This window comes from Amaranthus tricolor, chromosome 2 (genome assembly GCF_026212465.1).
Source record: "Amaranthus tricolor cultivar Red isolate AtriRed21 chromosome 2, ASM2621246v1, whole genome shotgun sequence".
In the NCBI taxonomy this organism is placed as follows: Eukaryota; Viridiplantae; Streptophyta; class Magnoliopsida; order Caryophyllales; family Amaranthaceae; genus Amaranthus; species Amaranthus tricolor.
In genome coordinates, this window is record NC_080048.1 from 12,498,172 (window position 1) to 12,522,749 (window position 24,578).

General features: G+C 33.0%; 1 protein-coding gene and 1 non-coding gene across 2 annotated transcripts; one reads left to right on the forward strand and one right to left on the reverse strand.

Annotated features, from left to right (window-relative positions):
• The first annotated feature begins 9,678 nt into the window (after positions 1 to 9,678).
• Positions 9,679 to 9,751, forward strand: TRNAF-GAA (transfer RNA phenylalanine (anticodon GAA)). Its single transcript has one exon. It is a non-coding gene; the product is annotated as a tRNA-Phe (tRNA).
• A 590-nt stretch (positions 9,752 to 10,341) lies between these two features.
• On the reverse strand, positions 10,342 to 10,943 carry LOC130805532 (NAD(P)H-quinone oxidoreductase subunit J, chloroplastic-like). Its single transcript, XM_057670304.1, has 3 exons — positions 10,695 to 10,943; positions 10,464 to 10,637; positions 10,342 to 10,371 (listed from the first exon to the last, which is right to left on the reverse strand). The coding sequence occupies exons 1-3, from the start codon at positions 10,941 to 10,943 to the stop codon at positions 10,342 to 10,344; spliced, it is 453 nt and encodes a 150-aa protein (XP_057526287.1).
• Positions 10,944 to 24,578: the final 13,635 nt, after the last annotated feature.

Consider the following 24,578-nt stretch of genomic DNA (forward strand, 5'->3'; position numbering starts at 1 on the left):
TATGGTTTTTCTGGTTTTAATCTCTACATAAACACATAATAATTTAGTTCAATCGGTTTGTACTAATCGGGTTGAGTGATTGAATGTATCTCATTGTGAATTTTCATTCTCATAACCCAAGTACCTTTGTGGGGGAAATATCACAATAGGAGAGCTTGTAGTCGCCTTCAATCTATATCAAGGTTTCCGAGTGACGTTAGCGTTGCAAACTAATCTTCTATACAACACTTTCTATTTTGTGGTTCATTCAAGCAAGGAGTCCATTACCATACACAAAGGGGACACTACAAAGATCAAACTTGTATTTGTAGTTTCATTTCCGCATTATTATTTGTAATAATCTATGGTGACAATTTATGTGATCATGGCAAGCGTTGAGAACTCAATTTAAACTTCATGAAATTAGACAAGTTTTTGTATGTGGAATTCAGAAAATGGTAAAAGAAAATGCTCATCCTCTTGACTTCCCTAAATGTGGCCTATGTGATAAGCTCTCTGAAACCGAAAGAGGAGAATGAAACTTTGGAGGAGGCAAGGAAGCACCATAAGTGGGAAAACGATGATTTCATATGTGGAGGACATATCCTCAACGGTATATGTGATTCTCTTTTCGATATTTATCAATTTCATGAATTCGTTAAGATTTTATGGGATAGTTTAGAAGATAAATATATGTCTGAAAATGCAAGTTCTAAGAACTTTCTAATTAGTAATTTCAATAATTACAAAATGTTGGACAACCGTCCGGCGATGGATCAATTCCATGAATTACAATGTATGTATAATAACATGAAAGTGCATGACATTACAATGGATGAAATTTACATAGTTTCCAGTATCATAGACAAGTTACTAAACACTAAAAGGGATGTTAAACATGTCCTCAAACACAAAAAGGAAGAGATTACTCTCTCGAAACTCGCTCAACATCTTCAAGTTGAAGCAAGTTTAAGAGAAATTGAAAGTTCAAATGGAGACAATCCCAATCTCTCAACCATCAACATGGTGATGGATGATGAAAAGGCTTCAACAAGTGGAGACAAGAGGAAGAAACTACAAAATCTCAAAGGAAAAGGCAAGAAAAAGATTAATGATAATGCTCGTTGGGAATGTGCAAAGATCAGGCATCGCAAGAAAAATTGCTTTGTGTTCAAGAATAAACAGAAGAAGATGAAGGGTAATGCTTCTGCAAGCAAAGACCCTCCTACTAAAGGTAATCTTGCAATTTTGGATGAAAATTCTGGTTTGAGTTTATCTTCCATAGATTCTAATGTGAATATTGTGCAGGATGATGACATGTCTAGGTGGATTGATTTAGGGGCCTCGAGACATGTGTGCAAGAGTAAATATTGGTTCAAAACTTTACACAATGTTGTGGATGGAGAGAATCTCTACATGGGAGACAATTCATCAATCAAAGTCCATGGCAAAGGACAAGTGGAACTGTTGTTTACATCGGAAAATACTTTAGTCCTTCGGGATGTATACTTTGCTCCCGATGTTAGTAGGAATCTTGTTTCCAGTCTCATCTTGAATCAATTAGGATATAAGTTAGTGTTCGAAGCTGATAGATGTATAATATCTAAGTGTAACTTGTTTATAGGTCGTGCTTATTTATGTTGTAATTTGTATAAACTTTCTTTGAATTGTAATAACATGGTATGTAATATTAATATGTGTGATGATTTACATTATTTATGACATCTTAGATTGGCACATGTTAACTTTGGTAAAGTTTCTTTTATGTCAAAGCATGAGTTAATTCCTTTATGTCAACAAAAATCTGAAAATTGCAAAACGTGCATGCTTAATAAGATCACAAGAACACCTTTTAAGAGTGTTGAAAGAAAATTTGAAATTTTAGAACTTATACATAGTGATCTTTGTGACTTTTATAATACACCATCATTAGGAAATAAAAGATATGTAATTACTTTTATTGATGATTATTTACGATTTTGTTATGTTTATCTTTTGCATTCAAAAGATGAGACACTTAACTTTTTCAAAGTTTATAAGAATGAAGTTGAACTTCAAGTTAGTGGTAAACTTAAGAGATTAAGAACCGACAAAGGAGGAGAATACTATGATCTTCATTATTTCCAATCAATGGGAATTATACATGAAACAACGCTAGTTATGCACCACAATCCAATGGTGTGGCGAAAAGGAAGAATCGAGCTCTTCAAGATATGGTCAATTTCATGTTGTCATACTCAAACTTGAGTGATGGATTTTGCGGAGAACCAATGTTGACCGCATGTCACATTCTAAACCGGGTTCCATCAAGAACCAATAAGAAAAATCCTTATGAACTATGGTACAAAAAGAAACCAAACTTAAGTTATCTTAAAGTTTGGGGTTGTAGGACTATCGTAGGGGTACCTAGACAAAAGAGAAAGAAACTTGGTAAATGAGGTCTTGAATGCATCTTTATAGGTTATGCTAATCAAAGCAAAGCATATAGGTTCTATCTTATAGAACAAAATGACTATATATTATTTGATAACTGAGTCTAGAGATGCAATATTTGATGAGAATAGATTCTCATCAATTGGTAGACAAAAAATGTACACATAAGTATCGATGATAATGTTGAAAAACTTAAATATATACAACAAGAAAATCCACAAGAAGATATTGTTGATGACAATAAAGAAATTGTCTTACAAGATACTCCATTAGAACAAGAAGATATCCCTAGAACGAGTAAAAGACATAGAAAAGCAAAGATTTATGGTCCCGCTTTTCATGTATATCTAGTAGAAGGTACTAGAAATGACGTTCATTCTAGTGTTCCATATTTACTAAATGTGGAAGGAGACCCATTGACGTATAGCGATGCTATGGCATCACAATATAGTTCCTTTTGGAAAGAAGCTATCAATGATAAAATGGATTCCATCATGGAAAATAATACGTTGGTATTAGTCGATTTACCTTCATCTTGTAAATCGATTGGTTGCAAGTGGATCTTTCGAAAGAAGATGAGAATTGATGGTACTATCGATACGTTTAAATCCTGTTTAGTGGTACAAGGCTTTCGACAAAAGCACGGTATCGATCATTTTGATACAATTGCACCAGTTGCAAGAACAACCACCATTCGGTTGTTGGTAGCGTTAGCTTCGATTCACAATCTAGTGATTCATCAAATGGAGGTGAAAACCACCTTTTTTTATAGAGAATTAGATGAAGAAGTTTATATAAAACAACCCGAAGGGTTTGTTTTGAAAGGACATGAGAATAAGGTGTGTAAACTTGTAAAGTCGTTATACGGACTAAAACAAGCATCGAAACAATGGCATCAAAAGTTTGATGAGACGGTTTTGTCCTTTGATTCAAATTGAATCAAGCCGATAAGTGTGTTTATAGAAAATTTGATGGGCAAGGCAACCGAGTCATTATATGTCTCTACGTTGATGAAATGCTCATATTTGATGCTCATATTTGGTACTGATTTAGTAAGGGTTCAAGAGACAAAAAAATTTTGTGAAGTTTATTCCAAATGAAGAACATTAGGGAGGCGATTTGATCTTAGAAATCAAGATCATAAGATATGGCAACCGAATCAAATTAAGTCAAGCTCATTATATCGAGAAAGTACTTAAAAAAGATTCAATATGTTTGATATACCTCCGATTTGAACCCCAATAGATCTAAATGTCAAATTTTGTAGACATGATAAAGAACCAGTTTCTCAGTTAGAGTATTCAAGGGTTATTGGATCTCTAATGTATGCGATGACTTGTACGAGACCTGATATAGCCATTGTAGTGGCAAAGTTGAGTAGGTTTACAAGTAATCTAGGGCTACATCATTGGAAAGCGGTTAGATGAGTATTAAAATACTTGAACGATACTATGGATCGTGGTATCTCTTATAGTGGAAAACCTTAAATCTTGGAATGTTATTATGATGCAAGTTGGATCACAAATGAAGAAGACAATTCTTCTGCAAGTGGTTGGGTGTTCGTTTATGGGGGAGGAGCCATATCATGGTCTTCCAAGAAACAAACATGCATTGTCGATTCCACTATGGCTTCAGAGTTTATAGCGCTAGCATCTGCAGGAAAGGAAGCAGAATGGTTACGGGATCTCATGTTTCAGATACCGATATTACCAATGCCTATATCACTGATGGCAATTCACACGGATTGCAGGACGACATTAGTGAAGGCTTATAGTCAAGTGTATAACGGTACATCTCATCATATAGCTCTCAGGCACAACCTAGTGCAAGGATATATCGTCAATGGGTCATATCTCTTGATTATGTGAACACTAAGTTCAATTTGGCTGATTTCTTCACAAAAGCCATGAGTAGGGATTCAATTGAACGCGTCAATTGCAATCGGATTGCATTAATTAAAATTAAATTAGAAAGCTCAATTTACACACGACTAACGTTGTGTTCAGAATTCAATGTGGTGACATTCTTTTTGAATTTTGAAATCAACAAGTTTTAATGACCCATAGTTGCTTTATATCGTGAGTAGCGAGGTAGTTGTCAATTAAAAGTTCTCAAGACGTAGAGTTGCAGAGCTCTTGGTGAAGTATCCATTCGCGAGGATATTTTATACATAAGAGGAACCTACCTATATAAGTTTGAAGTTCTGGTCGTTTCAAGTAGTCAAGATTAACGTATAGACTATGATAATCTTATGAATTAGATATGGACACGGCCATTATAATGTGTCACAGAAATGACATTGTGTTATTTGTTCTATGTGTACTTCATCTTCAAATGGTTAGAGATGTTATATGATTTAAATCCGCAGGGATGTCATTTTAACACGATCGTTTGTAAAGTGTCTTGTACTAGATGTTAATTCAATTCGCAGGGACATTAGCATTGATGCATAGAATGTGATTTTATAATCAGTTTTTGAGAAAGATAAAGAACTCCTAAAGGCTCTAAATAGAGGAGGATTGTTGAATATTTAGAGCATGTAGGACATTATCTAAACGTATAAAGTATACACTAAGCAAGAAAATAACAACGGAACAAAATTGGGCTTGCTCGACCACCATGCTCATTCAAGTAAAGGTCTGCTCGTTCGATCACCTTTGTGCTCGTTCGAACATGTTGCTGACTGCGGTTTGTTCACGCCAAAACCTTCTGTTCGAGCACCTATAGTGCTCGTTCGAGCACTTATGAAATTTCGCATCAGAAAGTTTCTGGAAGTGATTTTGATTCATGCTCGTTCGAGCACATATTATGCTCATTCAAGCACTTCAAAATAGTGCATCTATTCGTGATGTGAAACTTTGTTTCATGGAGCATTGTGTTGTTATGAACTAATGTTTTACGTCATTATTAACTGATAATTATTAGTTATTATTGATGTATGGTTTTGGATGAAGCTTTGCTACTTTAACTCTATTAATAAGGGTGAATGCATAGAATTCATTTACAACTTTAAACATAATTTCTGATTTATCTTTCTCTCATTCTCTTGAAACATAAAAGAGAGTTATAAACTCTTTTATTGTTTTTCTGGTTTTAATCTCTACATAAACACATAATCATTTAGTTTAATCGGTTTGTACTAATCTGTTGGAGTGATTGAATGTATCTCATTGTGAATTTCCATTCTCATAACCCAAGTACCTTCGGGGGGGAAATATCACAATAGGAAAGCTTGGAGTCGCCTTCAATCTATATCAAGACTTCCGAGTGACGTTAGCGTTGCAAACTAATCTTCTCTTCGACACTTTCCATTTCATGGTTCATTCAAGCAAGGAGTCCATTGCCATACACAAAGGGGATACTACAAAGATCAAACTTGTATTTGTAGTTTCACTTCCGCATTATTATTTGTAATATATACAAACTTTTAAATATTAAGTATAAAACAACATCGAAGCCATGCTTTGAATTGGGTGTAGGGATGGGGGTGGGGGGTAGTTTTCCTTGACGACATAAAAAAGGTTCTATCACGTATGGCTGGAAAATATTCAGGATATTTCTATGTTAACAAGTAAACGCGGAATATCATGATCATAGGCGGATTTACCAAGTAACTATGGGTATCATATGCTACCCTTGTTTTTTTTCAAATAAATATTTTTCCTTTTTTTTTACATTGTACTTCCTCCGTTTCACTATACTTGTTACAATTGACGTTTTACGCAATTCAATATGTTATTTTAATCATTTATATATTTATATTTGCACATCTAAAATTTACAAAAAGTTAATTTTGTGAAAGTATGCGATTAGATGATTCAAACAAGATCTCACTTGTATATATTTTTTCTTATATATAAGTCGTATAAAATAAGCCTGAATGATGAATACTGTCAATAATCGAAATTTAACGAGTATTTTAGAATGGAAAAAGTATTTCATTATGTCAAACTTTAATCTCGTTGTAACTTATATTTTGTAACTTTGTAGGTTGGGATATGGATGATATATATCGCCTTTTTCATTTTATAGTGAAAATGACATAAGATTACTATTGCGATATTTTAGTGACTGATTAATTTGGAGTAATGAAAAATATTTAGGTAGTTTATTACGAACAAAATTCCGCAGAATTTTACTAATGCCTAAATTCAAAAGCGGGTTTTTAAAAAAAGCGAGATGTCAACAATCAAAAAAACGTTAACATCCTACAATGTTTTATCCTCACAATTAATATTGTTAGGTAATTTAAAATAGAAAAAATTACCATGAATAATAAAATCGTTTGTCAATTTCTCTATAATAATATCAACTTTTAATTAAACATTAATAATACCAAGTTTTTGCCTTAGAATAATTTTAACTTTAGTTTATTAACTAATTTACTAATTTCTTTTGTCATATAATCTTCTATAATTTGATTTTTAACATGTTCAGAATATTTTAGATAAACACCCTTAATTAGTATTATTTAGGGTTGATCAAAAGTTAGTATTATTATAGGAATATAAGTAAAAAGTAATATTATTCTTGATAATTTTTCGTTTAAAATATGGCAAAAAAAGTATACCAAATTCAGTTTAACGTAAAGCTTCTCCTAGACCTCCAACACTCAACTCAATCAAATACAAAAATATGTGTTAAATACAAATTGAATCAAAAATTTATGAATCAAAAAATATATATTTACATATAAATGCAAACTTTTTAACAATTATGATTCAATGAAGAAAAGAAGTAAAGAAAGTGAGTTAAAAAGTCATACATTTAAAACTCAATTAAGCAATTAAACAGTGGCAATTCTGAGAAATTTAAACAAAAAAATAATTGAAAATTGAAAAATGTATTAAGCTTTGAATTTTTAATGTCTTACCAATTTCCACGAGCTTGAATCTTTGGAATCTTTTCTTATTAAATTTAACTCCACTATTATTTATCTCCACTCTATCTCAACTGAAAAAATTGCAAAAAAAATTATCAACGAAAAAAATGGAAAAATAGTTATACAAAAGATCAAAAAATTAAAAAGGGGAAAAATATGATTAGCAAAATTAATTTGAAGGTGAATAGACTTAAAATGTTGAATTACCTGCTTATAATGACTATGTAAATTAAATATTTGTTTGATGAGATGCAAAAGAGAAGGAGATGGAACAACATGATTATAATTACAGAGTGAATGCTCGTTTCTCCCGCTTGCTTTTTCAATTTTTACTTCTGAGTATAATGAATTTTTTTTTTTTTTTTTAAAAATTACCCATTTGAGTTTTATAAATTTCAGCCTTGAGCGGTTGCACTTTAAAACAACCTTTAAGATCGGGCCTGACTTTGATATATAACAATGTCGAGTTGACTTCAACTCACATTAAGTACAATTTTTCAAAAATATTATTGATATTATCTGATTTTATTCTGAATCTGCCACTAGCGTTAATGTTGTTTGGAAGTACCATCAAACTTTTATATTATGGTTGAAGGTGGAGTTTGAAAGCATTACATAGATGTGATAGCTTGAACAACAAAAAGGTAAGAAATTTGTCATGATAAGTTTATTAACGCTATATCTGTAAAAAGGTTAGGTGAACGGATTTTAAGTTGAATAACTCTCGGTGTATTCCAATTTGAGCTAGATCATTTTGGCTTAAGTAAATTTCGAATTCAATCGTACCGTGATTGTGCAGGGTTTGGGTTAACCCAAGGAGTCAGTAATTTTTTAAAACATATTTTATCATCAATTTGTTGTTGACTAAGTACATAAAATTGTTTTAAATAAATATTTTTGTATAAAAAATCAATAAAATAACTTCAAGGCTACAACAAAAAAATATTCACTCAAAATACTAAAAAAAAGAAACTAAAAATATAGAGTGTATTGACTAAACAATAAATTACGACCTACTAATTTTTTAATTAGATTTTGGTTCAATTTTAAGTTTGATCAAATTTTCAGATTTCTAGTCACCATTCATTATCTTATTTAGTTAAAATTTTATTTCCAATTTTAATGTTTTTGAGTGACTTAAATTGAATACTATACTATTACTATTTCATTTATTCATTGGATTACATAAATGTCCATTATTTGTCCCACCTTAACAATAATTATTAAAAGACATTCAGATATAACATGTTAGTCATACTCAATTAGTGATCACCAAAATTAGTTATCTATTTCCATTATTATCATTTCATGTTTAAAATTTCCAAGAAACTCCATTTGCATAAAAGGGTATTTGAGACAAAAATAAAATAAAATAAAGGAGAAGGACATCACCCTGAGATCCTAATCTTAAAAAAATCTTAAGAAAAAGGGGGATATGGCGAAATCGGTAAACGCTACGGACTTAATTGGCTTGAGCCTTAGTATGGAGACCTACTAAGTGAAAACTTTCAAATTCAGAGAAACCCTGGAATTAATAAAAATGGGTAATCCTAAGCCAACTCCTTTTTCAAAAGTAAAAAAAAAAAAAATAAGGATTCAGAAAGCAAGAATATAAAAAAGGATAGGTGTAGAGACTCAAAGGAAGCTGTTCTAACAAATGGAGTTGATTGTGCTGGGTTGTTCGAAGAATTCTTCCGTCGAAATTCCTGATTAATGGCACTTCGAATCTATTCTGTATTTCTATTTTTAGAATTTTTAGATATTTCTGATTTCGAGATAATATAGAATATGAAATTTTCTAGAAAAAAAAATGAATATGAAAAAATGGAAGAATTTTTTTGACTCTATTTCAAGTTGAAAAAAGAATCAAATATTCATCAAATCATTCACTCCATAGTCTGATAGATCTTTCTTTGAAAGAACCGGTTAATCGGTTACTCGGACAAGAATAAAGATAGAGTCCCATTATACATGTCAATACTGACAACAATGAAATTTATAGTACGAGGAAAATCCGTCGACTTTAAAAATCGTAAGGGTTCAAGTCCCTCTATCCCCAAAAGCTTTTTGACTCCCTAACTAGTTATCGTTTTTTTTTCTTTTCAAAATAGATCTGGACGGAAGTGTTTTTCTCTTATAACAAGTCTTGTGATATATATGATAGACATACAAATGGATACAACAAGGAGTACTCATTTGAGTGATTCACAATTCATATGATTACTCATAATAATCAAATTACAGACAAATTTCGAATTGGAAAACCAAAGAGATTTCGATACCTAGATAAGACTTTGTAATAACTTTCGTCCTTTTTTTAATTGACATAGACCCAAGTTATCGAGTAAAATGAGAAGATAATGCACCAGAAGGGTGAATGAATGGTCGGGATAGCTCAGTTGGTAGAGCAGAGGACTGAAAATCCTCGTGTCACCAGTTCAAATCTGGTTCTTGGCACATACCTTTTGTATGAGTATATATAATATATTCTACAAATTAACCAATACGGATTGATATACATATTCATTACTAGTCGAGATCATGACACGTACATAAGTTATTTAGCTAGTTATCGCCCAAGATACACCACCTATCCCTAAAAAAAAATAGATGGATCCAAAGTTTTTAAAAGTAAAATGAAAATAACGAATTTTTTTGTTTTCGATTTTTTTTATTTTTTCATATTGTGTTTACTCTCAGACAAAATGCATATTAATACTTCATACATATTCCAAATATTCAAAAAAAGTTGAAACACTCAAATAAAAATAGAGTCTCGAAGAGTTAAAGGATGACGATAAATAAGAATTATCTTAGATAAATTCCAAATAGAATCAGATTCCCTTTGGTATATATTTCTTGATTTCCTAATAATATAAGAATTTATAGATATAGGACTTTCTGACCCCTCTAAGTAAGTAATTGATGGATACGCGGTACAAAGTTCATAATACATAACTTTTTAGTTCATTCTATCGGTTCTTAGCTCATCCAAAAGAAAACTTTTTCAAATCTCAATGAATTCGTGACTTGTCTTTTATTTTTTTTTATCTATCCATATTCCATATATAGAATACCTGCGGGACATCAGTTACTCTATTTAATCTAGAGCAGAACATATATAATATAAAAAGTCTTTATGTCATAGAAGTGAAAATAAATTCCTTACCATTCCATAAGCATCTTGTATTTCATAAAAATTGGGGACAGTATAATCCTTACGTAGGGGCCACCCTATCCAACTTTCAGGCATTAAAATACGTTTCAAGCGTGGATGATTATCATAGGAGATTCCCAACATATCATAAGATTCCCGTTCTTGAAAATCCGCGCTTTTCCAAACCTAGAAAACGGACGGAATTCTAGGATTCCTCCTTGAAGCAAATACTTTTATGCATACTTCTTCTAGTTGATCCACACCGTATTCTATTCTCGTAAGATGATACACACTAGCTAACAGCCCGCCTGGTGCTACATCATAAGCACATTGAGAACGTAAATAATTGTAACCATATACATATAAAATAAAAACAATGGAATGCCAATCTTCGGGCTTTATTTGTAAAGTCTCTATTCCTTGGTAATCGAAGCCCAAAGATCTATGAACTAGCCCGTGTTTGACTAGCCAAGCAGACAAACGACCCTGCATCTTGTTTATATCTCCTTCCTTTTTTGTATAAATATTTTACATTGACTTTAACGATACGATGAGATTTATCAAAATTAACTTGCTGCTTACAATTAAAAAAACAAAAAAACCCTTAGTTAATGAAATATATTACGTTTTAACGGATAGTGCTATAACTCTTTTAAACTTCAAACCTTATTGGTACTATGTTGGAAAAAACTTAAAAATTGTTATCACTCGCGTTTTCCTGAACTAGTCGCTAACATATAGACTTTTCCATAAAAATATAAATACTTTCAAATGTTTATGAACAACATTTGGGATTTTTAGAAACAATATATACAAAAACATCCCAATTTGTTCTAAAAAACTTAAAAAATCACCATGTATAAATATACTTCGACTCCTAGCTCTAAAATTACTATATAACTTTAGGTCCTATACAAATCTACAAGTTAGGTCATTACGGGGTTTACTTAACAAATTTTTACAAATGTATATTAATAACAAATTTCCTTTTACAGACGTGTTTTATTTTTTGGAAAAATATACATTTATAATCCAACCATTCACCCATTCGCTATTAATAATTCCAAGTTTGGATTATCTTTTAGAATATTTTGTCAACTACAGACTTCAAGTTTAGTCGTTTTAAAAACTATAACCTCAAAGTTTACTTTTACGACCTCCAATCTCCAAGTTACAAAATCGACATCGATACAATCAAGTTACCAATATTCAGTGACTTTTGCCCAAAATACCCTTTGACCTTTTCTATTACCTATGACCTTAACCCAATTCACTCTCAACTAACTCACATCCCAAACAAGACCCCTTCACAACCTTTTCACCTCCCTCTCTACCGCTACTACCACTACCCCTCACCATGACTTCCCTTTCCAATCCACCATTTTCTCTCTCCTTTTTCTTCTTCAACCTTTTACTTTCATGATAACTCCCACCCCCATAAATACACCCCTTCATAATCTTCTTATCTCCCTCTCTACCACCACCACCCCTCGCCATAACTCCCCTTCCCCAACATTACTTTCTCTCTCCTTCTTGTTTTCTTTATTCGTTCTTTACATAGAAGTTTTCACCCATCACAAATACACATCTTTCATTTTTAACATGCCTTTCATCTTCCTTTTGCTTTTCTTCCTTTTTTTAATTCTTCATTTATCATATTCCTTACTTCGCAAAAAATTTGTGTATGCTAATTGACTAAGGTTTTCAACCCACCATAAATACACATCTCAAATATTTTCTTTATTTTTTTTCATTTTCAAGCCATCATAAATACACATCTGAGAAACTTTTCGATACCTAATTAAATTAGGTTTTCTAGTTTTAGGACTTGTGTATGCTTATTCTATTTCGGAAATTTAAGGATTCCTATTTGAACAAGGTTTTCGAATTTCAGGGCTTTTCTATGCTCAACTTATATCCTAATTTCCTATGATTATGGTTATACTGTGGGTGATATATGCATCACAAAACTATTTGCTGCGGAATCATTTGATGCGGTTTTCTTTAGACGCAGCATTTAATAGCAAAAAAAAAAAGAAAAAAAATATATCAAATGCTGCAGTTGAAGTAAAGCCCACAGTAAATAAGTGAGTATATGCTGCGGTTTTAGCATGCCCGCAGCAAATAAGGTGGTATATGCTGTGGTTTTCGCAGCCCGTAGCAAATAAGTGTATTTTATTTTTTTTTTAAATTACGCGCCTCTATAGTCTTCGTAAATACGCATTAGTCTTCATTACTGTTGAATTCACTCTTCTCTAAACCCACGAAAAACCCTCTGCTTCATACTGTTGTATTCATTCTTCATTGTCTTCATTAGTCTTCGTTCTTCATTGCATCTGCTGCTACTTCGTCGTTCTTCACCATTTTCATTGTCTTCACTAGGTTTTGTGAATATATTGTTGTTTGCCATTGCTGTCTTCACCTTCAAACCTTCTTCAAAACCCTTGAACAAAACCCACGAATTTGTACTTCTTTAACCTTCTTCAATACCCACAAATTTGTTCAAACCAAACGCACGAATTAGGGCTGAGTTTTTTAAAGGTAATTTCTCATTGTAATTTATTTTAATTTGTTCTAATTTTGGTCAATACAAACGCACGAATTTAAGAATTGAAATGTTTGTGTTTTTGACTTGTATATTCTTAGTGTATTTGTTCTAAGTTAAATTTTTGATATGTTTGTGTTTCTAACTATAAATGTTGATTTTATTTAAGAATGTGATTTTATTTATGAATGTGGTTGTTATTTAGAAGTTTTACATTTTACTTAGTTTATATAATTAGTTTGTTCATCAGAATATACATAACATTATTATGATTAATTAGGATTGAATGAATGTGGTTATTATTAGAATAAATGTTGTTATTGGAATATACATAATATTATTATGGTTAATTAGGGTTAAATGAGTGATTATAACTTAGTTAGTTAATTAGGGTTAAGTATATATTTTCATTTATGTGTATTAATTTTATTTGAAATTAGGATGATAAAAGATCGTTCTTGGATGTATGGAAGCATTGAATCGTCAGAATTTATTGATGGCGTATTAGAATTTTGTAGTATTGCGGTTGAACATCAAGTTAGGACGGGGGGAGTTGGTTTTTATTGCCCATGTGTCACTTGTGGCAATGTATCAAAGGTAGATAGTATTCATATCCTTAGGGAGCACATACTTCAACGTGGGTTTAGGCCTCAATATCATGTTTAGGTTTGGCATGGTGAGGAGGGAGTTTACAAAGAGAAAAGTGTTGTTGAGGATGTTAATAATGTGGCCGATGTCAATGAGGATGTAGTAGATCGTGTTGATGGGTATGAGACAGATGAAGAGAATGTCGATGAGGATGTGGATCGTGTTGATGAGATGACGGAGAGAGTTGAGGATGAGTCAGAAAAACTTCCTCATGTTTTTGACTTGTTGACAGAGGCTTATCAAACGCCTTTGTACGCTAGATGTACAAAGTTCACCAAAATAACAGCATTGTTGACAATTTTAAACATTAAGTCAAAGTTCAATTGGAGTGACGCTAGTTTCACTATGTTATTAGAAGTGTTGGACCTCTTGAGTTTTGATGATGACTACACTTAAGCAAATATGTGTTTAAAGATTGTGTGCAGGTCGATATCCGATTGAAATGGTGATCGTTGATAGTACCTATGGCTTAGTTCATGGGAATGCACGTGTCAAAAGGATTCAAGGGATGTTAGAAGAAGTATATCGCTTGGGATGTAAAATGGAGACAGTAGGTCTACTGTTCCTAAGTTGGATGTTCTAGCAAAACTGGATTATGGAAACAGCGCACTGTTCCCAAACCAAAGTCAGCCTACGTTAACTAATAAATTCTGATTTTTATTTTTTAGTTAATGTATTTAAATTAATTTGTTGCATTTATTTAATATAGTTAATTGGCAAAAAGTTTTCTGAAAATTTCTTTTCGTATGAAATTCCAAATAAAGATCCTTTATTTTAGGATCTATTTTTAGTAAATATTGGATTTGCTAAAAATAGAAATAGTGGTTGTTGAATGGGTCTTAGCTATTATTTTTAACCGGTCTTTACTTTTGATGATAGGTTATCATGTCTAGTTTTATTAAGTATAACCGTTTCTAAAAATAGCAAAAACGTTCCAGCAGTTAGTACTGGAACAAGAACTGCTGAAGAAACTGCTGCTTAAGGGAACAGCGGTTATTATTAGGGAACAACGGTTATTATTAGGAAACAGTGGTTATTATTGCTTTAACCGTATGTTTGATTTACTCAAGGCTTATGGATATAACCGTTTGATAGTGTAGTCCACATTTTTCCCATGATCTTTTGATAGGGAATAATGGATTGGAATATTTCTCTATTTTTAGAGATTTTATTTTTTATAAATAGCTAATGAACTCGGTTGTTCCTAAGCGCATGCATTGAGAGAAAAAACGTATAAACCTTTTTTTCATGCGATTATTTTTGGAAATTCTACAAGAAATATTTTGTTTTTAATATTGCCAATTAATTCATAATATTTTCTTGTGCAACTCATTGATTTATTTTAGAGAATTTCATTCCGTTTGTAAGGGTTTTTGAGAGAACTTGTAATTAGACTCGGGTGAGTCTAAGGGGGGAATTATATAGCTTTGAGTGAAGCTATTGAGGAGCTTAGCTTTTTGTGAAGCTAAGTTTGTTGCTTTGAGTAAAGCAATTTGAGAGAGAAGAGTTGGCCTAGTAGATTCGCTTCGAGTGAAGTAAGGTGTTTATTGTAATTGTAACTAATTGCTTTAAACATAGTGGAGTTTTTAGAAATCCCAAGGGGTCGTGGTTTTTCTTTCTGTTTAGGCCCAGAAGGTTTCCACGTAAAAATCGTGTGTTTCTCTTTTATTATTTTGCTCTAAGTTTAAGCTTTATTTAACTTACTCAATTCCGCAAAAACAGGGCATAAACGCTTAAACTAGCAACAACAACAATTCACCCCCCCTCTTGTTGCTGTTCCCGTTCTTAATTGAGTCAACAATTGGTATCAGAGCCCTGTTCCCAGTAGCTCAGGAAACCCTGAGGGCAGAATCCTGGTGTTTCCAACAATGTCAATTATGAACGAGCGAATGGAAGAAGGGTATTCAGCTCAAAGACCGCCAATGTTCGATGGAAAATTCTATACATACTTGAAAAATAGAATGGAAATCTTCATCAAGGCTGAGAACTATCAAGTGTGGAGAGTCATCGAAATCGGAGATTTTGAGGTAACCATTACTAATTCCAACAATGAAGTAGTTCCCAAACCAATAACAGAATATGAAAAAGAAGATTTTCGAAAAATGGAATTAAACACTCTTGCAATAAAATTACTTCATTGTGGGCTTGGACCAAACGAGCATAATAGAATAATGGGGTGCAAATCTGCTAAGCAAATTTGGGACCTGCTAGCTGTTACCCATGAGGGAACAAGTGAAGTCGAACGGTCCAAAAATGATTTGTTAATGTCTAAATACGAGAGATTTGTTATGGAGCCAAGAGAAAGCATCCAAGAGATGTTCACTAGGTTCACCAACATAACAAACGAACTTGTCTCTCTTGGTAGAATAATTCCCACTGATGAACAAGTAAGGAAGATTCTTAGGAGCCTTCCTCAAGATGAGCGCTGGAGGGCCAAGGTTACTGCTATACAAGAGTCCAAAGATTTTACAAAGTTTAATCTAGAGGAGCTGGCTGGTTTCCTAATGACGCATGAATTACATTTGGGAACAACGGACAGTTCCAGGAACAAGGGACTGGCCCTGGCAGTTGGGGAACAAGACGAGTCAGAATGCGATGAAGAAGAGGCTGTCTTACTGGTACGAAAATTCAAGAAGTTCTTCAGGAATAGCAGGTATACAAATCAAAGAAACAACAAAGAAAGAAGAACAAAAACCAATCTTGAATGCCACAAATGTGGAAGTACCGAACACTTCATCAAGGAGTGCCCAATGTGGAAGAATGATAAGGGCAAGAGAAAGACAATAGATTCAAGAAGACCGTTGAACAAAGAAAACATTAACAAGACCGACTTTCGCAAGGCCATGATTGCTGCATGGGGAGAAACTGAAAGTGAAAATGAAACTATCGTTCCCGAAGAAGAGGAGACAGCTAACCTATGTCTCATGGCTACGCACGAAGGCAAGGAAAAGCAGGTAAATACTTCTAATCCATTTTCTATCCATTCATCCAATTTAAGTAAAAATAAATTGATTGAGTTGCTAAAGGAGACAAAAGCTAAACTTGAAAATTGCAATGTTAAGTGTCTCCAATTAGAAAAGGAACTCAAGGTAAGCAAAGACCATGTCTCCTATATAAACACCTTTAGATATGATGTCCAAAACAGATCTTTCAGTTTGTTGGATCAAAACATAATTCTAAAGGAAAATATGGAGAGAATTAAAAAGGAAAATGTTATTCTTACTATTGAGTTGTCGCAATACAAATTATTAGGCTTGAATAAAGAATTGAATGATGCATCTACTAAAGATTTGTGCAATGATTTTCAAAATTTAAAGTTGAATCTAGAATCCAACCGTAACAATGATGATAAGCTTGAATTAAATTCAAGAGAAAAAGGAAAAATCAAAATTACTCCCAAATGGATTCAAGATGCCAAAAGTAAAAATTCTAAAGGCCTAAATTACTTTAAGAATAATAAGAAGAAGAAAGCTTATGTAGATCTTCCTAGTGATAGATTCTGTTCCTTCTGTGGAGGAACTGGTCATCTGAAGGACCAGTGCACCAAAAAGGAACAGTACACTGTCTCTTACAGAAACTATGTCGATAACATTCAGAATAAGAAAAATGATTCATGCAAAATCGACAAGGAACCCAAGAAATTCTGGGTTCCTGTAACTAACCATTAATTTTTTACAAGTCCAAGTGAGGGGGAACAGCTCATGGTATCTCAACAGTGGGTGTTCCAAGCACATGACGGGTGACAAATCTAAATTTCTCTCACTTGAAGCCTATGATGGGGGAACAGTAACCTTCGGTGACAATATGAAGGGTGAGATAATCGCCAAAGGAAAGGTTGGAAGGTCATGTTCCCATGCCATTGATAATGTATTTTTAGTCGAGAATTTGAAACATAACTTACTCAGCATTTCTCAATTTTGTGATAAGGGTAACTCTGTGAACTTTACTTCTGAAAAGTGCATTATTTCTAGGAATGACACAGGAGACATCGTTCTTGAGGGAACCAGAAAAGGGAATACTTATGTAGTGAACCTGGACACTGTTCCCAAAAGCAGTCTAACGTGTCTAAGCGTTATAGAAGACGACCCACTTCTTTGGCATAAGCGTCTAGGTCATGCTAGTTATACATTGATTAATACATTAAGATCAAAAGACCTAGTTAGAGGACTACCAGCTATAAAATTCCTTAAGGATGAAATTTGTGATCCTTGTGCCAAAGGAAAACAAGTGAGGTCATCTTTTAAATCAAAGAACTTTGTGACCACCACTAAACCACTTGAATTATTACATATGGATCTATGTGAACCTATGAGAACACAAAGCCGGAGTGGCAAAAGATATGTGTTTGTTATTGTTGATGATTACAGTAGATTCACTTGGATTTTATTTTTAGTTAGTAAAGATGAAGCTTTTAATGAGTTTGTTTCTTTCGCTAACAAAATACAAAAATCTACCAATAATCAAATTATTCACATAAGGTCAAATCATGGAAGAGAATTCGAAAATTCAAGTTTCATGAACTATTGCAATGAACATGGATTAAGTCATAATTTTTGGGCACCACGAACACCACAACAAAATGGTGTAGTAGAAAGGAAAAATAGGACTTTAGAGGAAATGGCTAGAACCATGTTAATTGCTAGTGGTCTACCTAGAAATTTTTGGGCCGAAGCTGTTAATACTGCATGTCATATTTTGAATCGTGTATTAATAAGACCAATCACTTCAAAGACACCCTATGAATTGCTTAAAGGTGTTAAACCAAATATTTCCTATTTTCGTGTGTTTGGATGCAAATGTTTTGTACATGTTAATGGAAAACGAAATATAGGGAAGTTTGATGAAAGAAGTGATGAAGCAGTATTTCTTGGCTACTCATCAAATAGTAAGGCTTACAGAGTTTATAACAAAAGAACAATGAGTGTGGAAGAATCCGTTCACATAATTTTCAATGAAACTAACTTTTTGTCAAGTGAACAGGATACAAATAATTTTAAGATAGGTCTTGCAAATCTTGAGAATGATGAAGAAGAAATGAAAATGCAAGATCAAGGAACAGCAGGTGAACAGCTGATCCCAGAAGAGGCAGAAAGGAACGATCTTGATCAGGAACAGCCGGTACTTCAGAACCAACAGACTGTTCCCAATACAACTGTTCCCACAGAAGAGCAAAACGATCCAGTAGCTGAACAGAATGTTGATCAAACTGATGAACCAGAACATGCTATTGTTCCCACAAGAGAATTTGTGCCCAAACCTTGGAAATATCAAAGTTATCGTCCTCTTGATTTGATTATAAGTGATTTGAATAAAGGAACACAAACTAGATCTCAAATGAGAAACTTTTGTGCACACTTTGCGTTCCTATCATCACTCGAGCCCAAGAATCATGAAGAAGCTCTAAAGGATTCCGAATGGATCGTAGCCATGCAAGATGAATTAAATGAATTTGAAAGAAATAAGGTATGGCACTTAGAACCCAAACCAAAACACAAGAAGGTAATTGGTTTGAAATGGGTATTTCGGAATAAGCTAGATGAGCATGGAATAATTGTTAGAAACAAAGCAAGGCTTGTGGTCAAAGGATACAATCAACAAGAAGGTATTGATTATACCGAGACATTTGCTCCGGTAGCAAGGTTAGAGGCTATAAGAATCTTAATTTCTTTTGCTGCATTCATGAACTTTAAATTATATCAAATGGATGTGAAATGTGCTTTCTTAAATGGTTTTCTTGATGAAGAAGTTTTTGTTGAACAACCCCCAGGCTTTGAAATTACCTCTTGTCTTGATCATGTCTACAAGCTTGATAAAGCTCTTTATGGCTTGAAACAAGCTCCTAGGCAATGGTATGAAAGACTATCAAAGTTTTTGATACAAAATGACTTTGTAAGAGGCAAAATTGACAAAACCTTATTCTTTAAGAATAGAGGTTCGGATATTTTAGTTGTTCAAATATATGTTGATGATATTATCTTTGGAGCCACCAATGAACTGTTGTGTAAAGAATTTGCCAACCTTATGAGCACTGAATTTGAAATGAGCATGATGGGAGAATTAAATTTCTTTCTTGATTTGCAAATTAAACAAACTGCTAATGGTATCTTTATTCACCAACAAAAATATATAAAAGAACTTCTCAAGAAATATGGCTTGAATAATGCTAAAACCAACAACACACCTATGGCTACAAATGTTAGATTAGATGAAGACCCAAATGGAACAAATGTTGATCAAACTATGTATAGAGGCATGATTGGCTCTTTATTATATCTAACTGCTAGTAGACCCGATATTGCTTTTAGTGTTGGTTTATGTGCTAGATTACAATCCAATCCTAAAGAATCACATCTGTAACATCTCGGAATAACTCGGGTCGTACGAAAAGAGAAAAATGACCTTTTTTTTAAAAAAACGAGACAACTAAAATCCGAGTCAAACCGGGATGTTAGAAAACATTTTAAAACGGTTTTGAAGTTAAGGAAAACGTGCGGATCGAGTTCTATTAGCGTTATTAAGATCTACTAGATAATAAGAAATTCTTAGCAGCGGACAAGAACGAAAAGTTAAATCTACTTATTACAACTTGAGAACGAAAGTCGCCTCATAAAAACCAAATGTTCTTTAAACTAAATTTTGAAGATCTTATTAAGACCTTTCTACCCTAATAATTTATTTCTTCAAGGGACAATCCTCACTCCCCAGACCTGCAACTTAACTTACTGCTAGTCATTGCCCAGATAGGACACAACATCATCGCAGGGTCGTTAAGACCAAAAGCACACGTCAGCGAACGTCGCATACCAATAAATAATAACACAAGAGAAAGTTTTAATTTATTAGCTAACAAATCACAGAACCGTACGCTTCGATCATGCTTATTAAGAATATTTATTTTCATGTAAAAGTTAGTCAGCCATACTGCTGTACTATCCAGCCATACTGCCGGTACACTCCAAACTCCATAAGTGAGACAATACATTAGGGGGAGCTAACCCCTAAGCAAGCCTCTACCATAGACACTCGCCTTACTTCGGTGTCTATAGTTAAGTATGCATACCCCCGCGGTGGCTCATAATGCCCTCATATACCGCGAGTAATTCTTTTCCACCAATTGACGTCATACTACGTCCACTTTTAAGTTAGTGAGGTCATACTACCTCCATTTATCAAAACAATATATACAGATTGACGTCATACTACGTCCACTTTTAAGTTAGTGAAGACATACTACCTCTACTTATCATAATAATGTATAAAATTATTGATTCGAACGATAACATTATTCGTTCTATATACCCATGCCTTACTTTCGGGTATCATTAATACATGATACATCGGACTAATGCGAACCACGCTGCGTGTACATACCTTAAGCAAGATAACCAACTCGCAAGCGTCTTAATCAATTCCCGGTCACGAATCGACTTCCTACAAGGTTCAATCGTATTCGGGAAATAAGCACACATACACATTTTCCTCAAATCATACACAACACACATATACAATCACATCCATACCTAGAATGCTACACACAACATGAACATCCATCACATACTATAACATGGTATAAACACAAAACTGGACAGCCTATACAATCTGTCCAGAAACTCATCTTAAGACTGTCAAACTGAAAATCCGACTTCACCGATGCGTCCGGAAGGCGTCAAAACCCCCGGTTACCAATTTCCATAATTTATAACATAGTATAAATATTTTTAACTTAATTTCAAAGCCAAAAATGCTCCAAAAACACAATTTTTCCACTATTTTCAAAACCTACGGGATTTCATTTTTTTTATCACAAAAATATAAATTTCAATGCTTTATTCCCTAATAAATCTAAACAATAAAATTTACATAATTTCCATGATCACATCCAAAAATAAATTTTAATTAATTATTTATATTTTTCTCAAAAATAAAATTCTTTTTACACCAATTTACACACACAAACACACCACACATATACATGTATATTTCTCTACCAACATTATAAATCTCCACTATTTATCAATAAAAATAAAAATAAATTTCCATCACCACATATATTTTTTTTTATATGAGCAACCATTTTTTTTTTTTTTTTATGTATATACATATATATATATATTTTTTTTTTTTTCAATCATTCATCAAACAATTCTTCTTACACATGTAAACACATCTAAAACCCTAAACCCATACATTAAATTTAGATAGAAAAACATCATACTTCCACACATGAAATTTTAAATCATGAACAACTCACAAACTATAAAAATAACACACATAAACATCATGGAAATTTAAATTAAAACTTAAAAATAAAACTAGGTTAAGAATTACTTACAATTGCTCAAGAACAACACCAAAATTTTATGAACCAAATGGATGATATTAGGCGTGTGGACTTAGAGAAAATTTGAGAGTGTTTTCATTACTTGCAATTGATTTTGAAATGAAAAGGAGTAAGGAAAGGAGTAAGGAAAAGAATAAGGAAAGGAATAAATTAAGGGATTTATGAGATTTTATTGATCATAATTTTCTTAATCATTCAATAGCCAAAATGGAAGTTACAATCTTCCCAATATTCACCCTATGGCCGGCCACCCTTACACATTCCCATTTTTATTTTTATTTATTTTTTTTTTTTTGAAATTAAAGATAGATTAGGAAAAGATTTGGACTAAAAATGATTTTAATTGCCTTAAAAGTTGAAGTCTCATGATTTAACCTACTAACAAAATAAATAATAAAAAGAAATATATATTTTTTTTTTCTAAAAAGAATAATAATAATAAAAATAATAATATTACTAGCAAATCATTTAATATATCGGGAAAATATCGGGGTGTTACAACATCTCACTGCAGTTAAACGAATTCTAAGATATTTGAAGGGAACAGATGACTTATCCTTATTTTATCCTAAAAGTGATGTTTATGATTTGAAAGGTTTTAGTGATGCAGATTATGCAGGTGATCTAGTTAATAGAAAAAGTACATCAGGTATGGTACAATTCCTTGGCTCATGTTTAGTTTCATGGAGTTCCAAGAAACAAAACACTGTTGCATTATCCACTGCCGAAGCTGAATACGTAGCAGCAGCAGCTTGCTGTTCCCAAATGCTATGGATAAAGCAGCAGCTAAGAGATTTTGGTATTAAGTTTGAATGTGTTCCTATTTATTGTGATAATACCAGTGCTATATGCATATCTAAAGATCCAGTGCATCATTCAAGAGTAAAACACATACACATTAGGCATCATTTTCTTAAGGATAATGTTGAAAATAAAAATATTATTTTAAAGCATGTAAACACCAACGAGCAAATAGCAGATATCATGACTAAACCGCTTCCAAGGGAACAACATGAAAAAATGAGATTGGAACTTGGCATGATCAAGCTGCATTGAAGTGAGTGACATATGTGATCCTTAAAGACAGAATGAAAATTGAAAAGGTCGATCAACCACAAAATCTTGATTGAAAAATCGATTATCGAAAGGATCAGGTACACACCATTTAAAAGTATATACTTGAATGCTCAAATGATTGCTTGGTTGGTTTGATCAGATTATAGTAGCATAAAATTTCCATTCATTTCATCTTCATAAAAATTTCATAATATTTAATATATATATATTTACCCAGCAATTTCATTAAAATAGCGGGAGTTAAATCATCATAGTTCTTCACTAAACTAGTCTGTTTCCATTTCACTTTCTGTGTCCATATACCTAAATAAGAACAATGAAGCAACAAAACTCATTAAAGTAACCGTCACCTCACACTTATTAAAGCCACTCTCTCACATCAAATCCATCATTTCATCTTCAATTTCACTCTCAAAACCGTCTTCAACTCACTGCATTTCAAAACCGCCTTCAATTGCATTTCATCATCCCATTCTTGCCTTCTCCTTTTCTTAATTCTTCAAATCACCATGAAAACAAAGAATCAAACACCAAAAATGAAGCAACCCAAACCTCTACAAATCATCCATCCAACACCTCTCATTACCGAAACTGAGTCCTCATCTAGAAAGCAACAGGAAACCCCAGTTGCCTCTGGAGTGCATGAAACCAAAAAGAGAGAGAGGGACTCTACAGTAAAGAAATCATCTTCAAAAAGGGCAAAAGTTGATGTTCAAGTAAGTGCTGAAGAGCTATCTAAAGAGATGATTGTTGGTTTCGGTCTTGATAAACAACGGTATGAATCCAATTTCTTTCCTCAATTTCACGCCATTTTGCAAAATCAATTTTGGGAATCATTAATGACTGAACACTGCTGTAATCCAATGTATCCCAACTTGATGCGCGAGTTTATTTCAAATTTTTCTTTTGACCATGGCGTTTGTACTAGTGTTGTTAGGGGAATTAAAATTGAATTTAATAGTTTGATTTTAGGAGGGTGGTTAGGTGTTCCCTCCACTGGATTTGATATATATGTTGTTGGATCAAAAATCAATTTTTCTGGGATAAATGAGAAGGTAGTTTGGAAGTTTCTAGGGATAAAAGAGAAAAAAGGAAATGTTAGTCACAATGTGCTGTCACCAATGCACAAGCTGTTATACAATATAGCAAAACGATTTATTCTGCCTTGCATATCTAAAAGAAGTGAGGTTAGTTTAAGGGATGCTACGTTAATATAGTGTATGGCTAATAACATCAAGATTAATTTTCCCTCTTTGATGATTTGTCACTTGAATGATTGTATTTTTAAGCGTAATGTGTTAGGATATGGTGGATTGTTAACATGGATATTTATGAAGTTGGGTGTTCCTCTTGATGGTCCAAATTATCCCATGGGTCCAAATAACAAAGTAGGTGTTAAGTGTTTGAATAACTTGCATCTAAGATTAAATGAAAAAGGGACCCTTGAGAATATCTCTGAACAATCTGAGGGCACAAATGAAGAAGAAAATGAAGAAAATGTGAAGGAGGAGGAAGT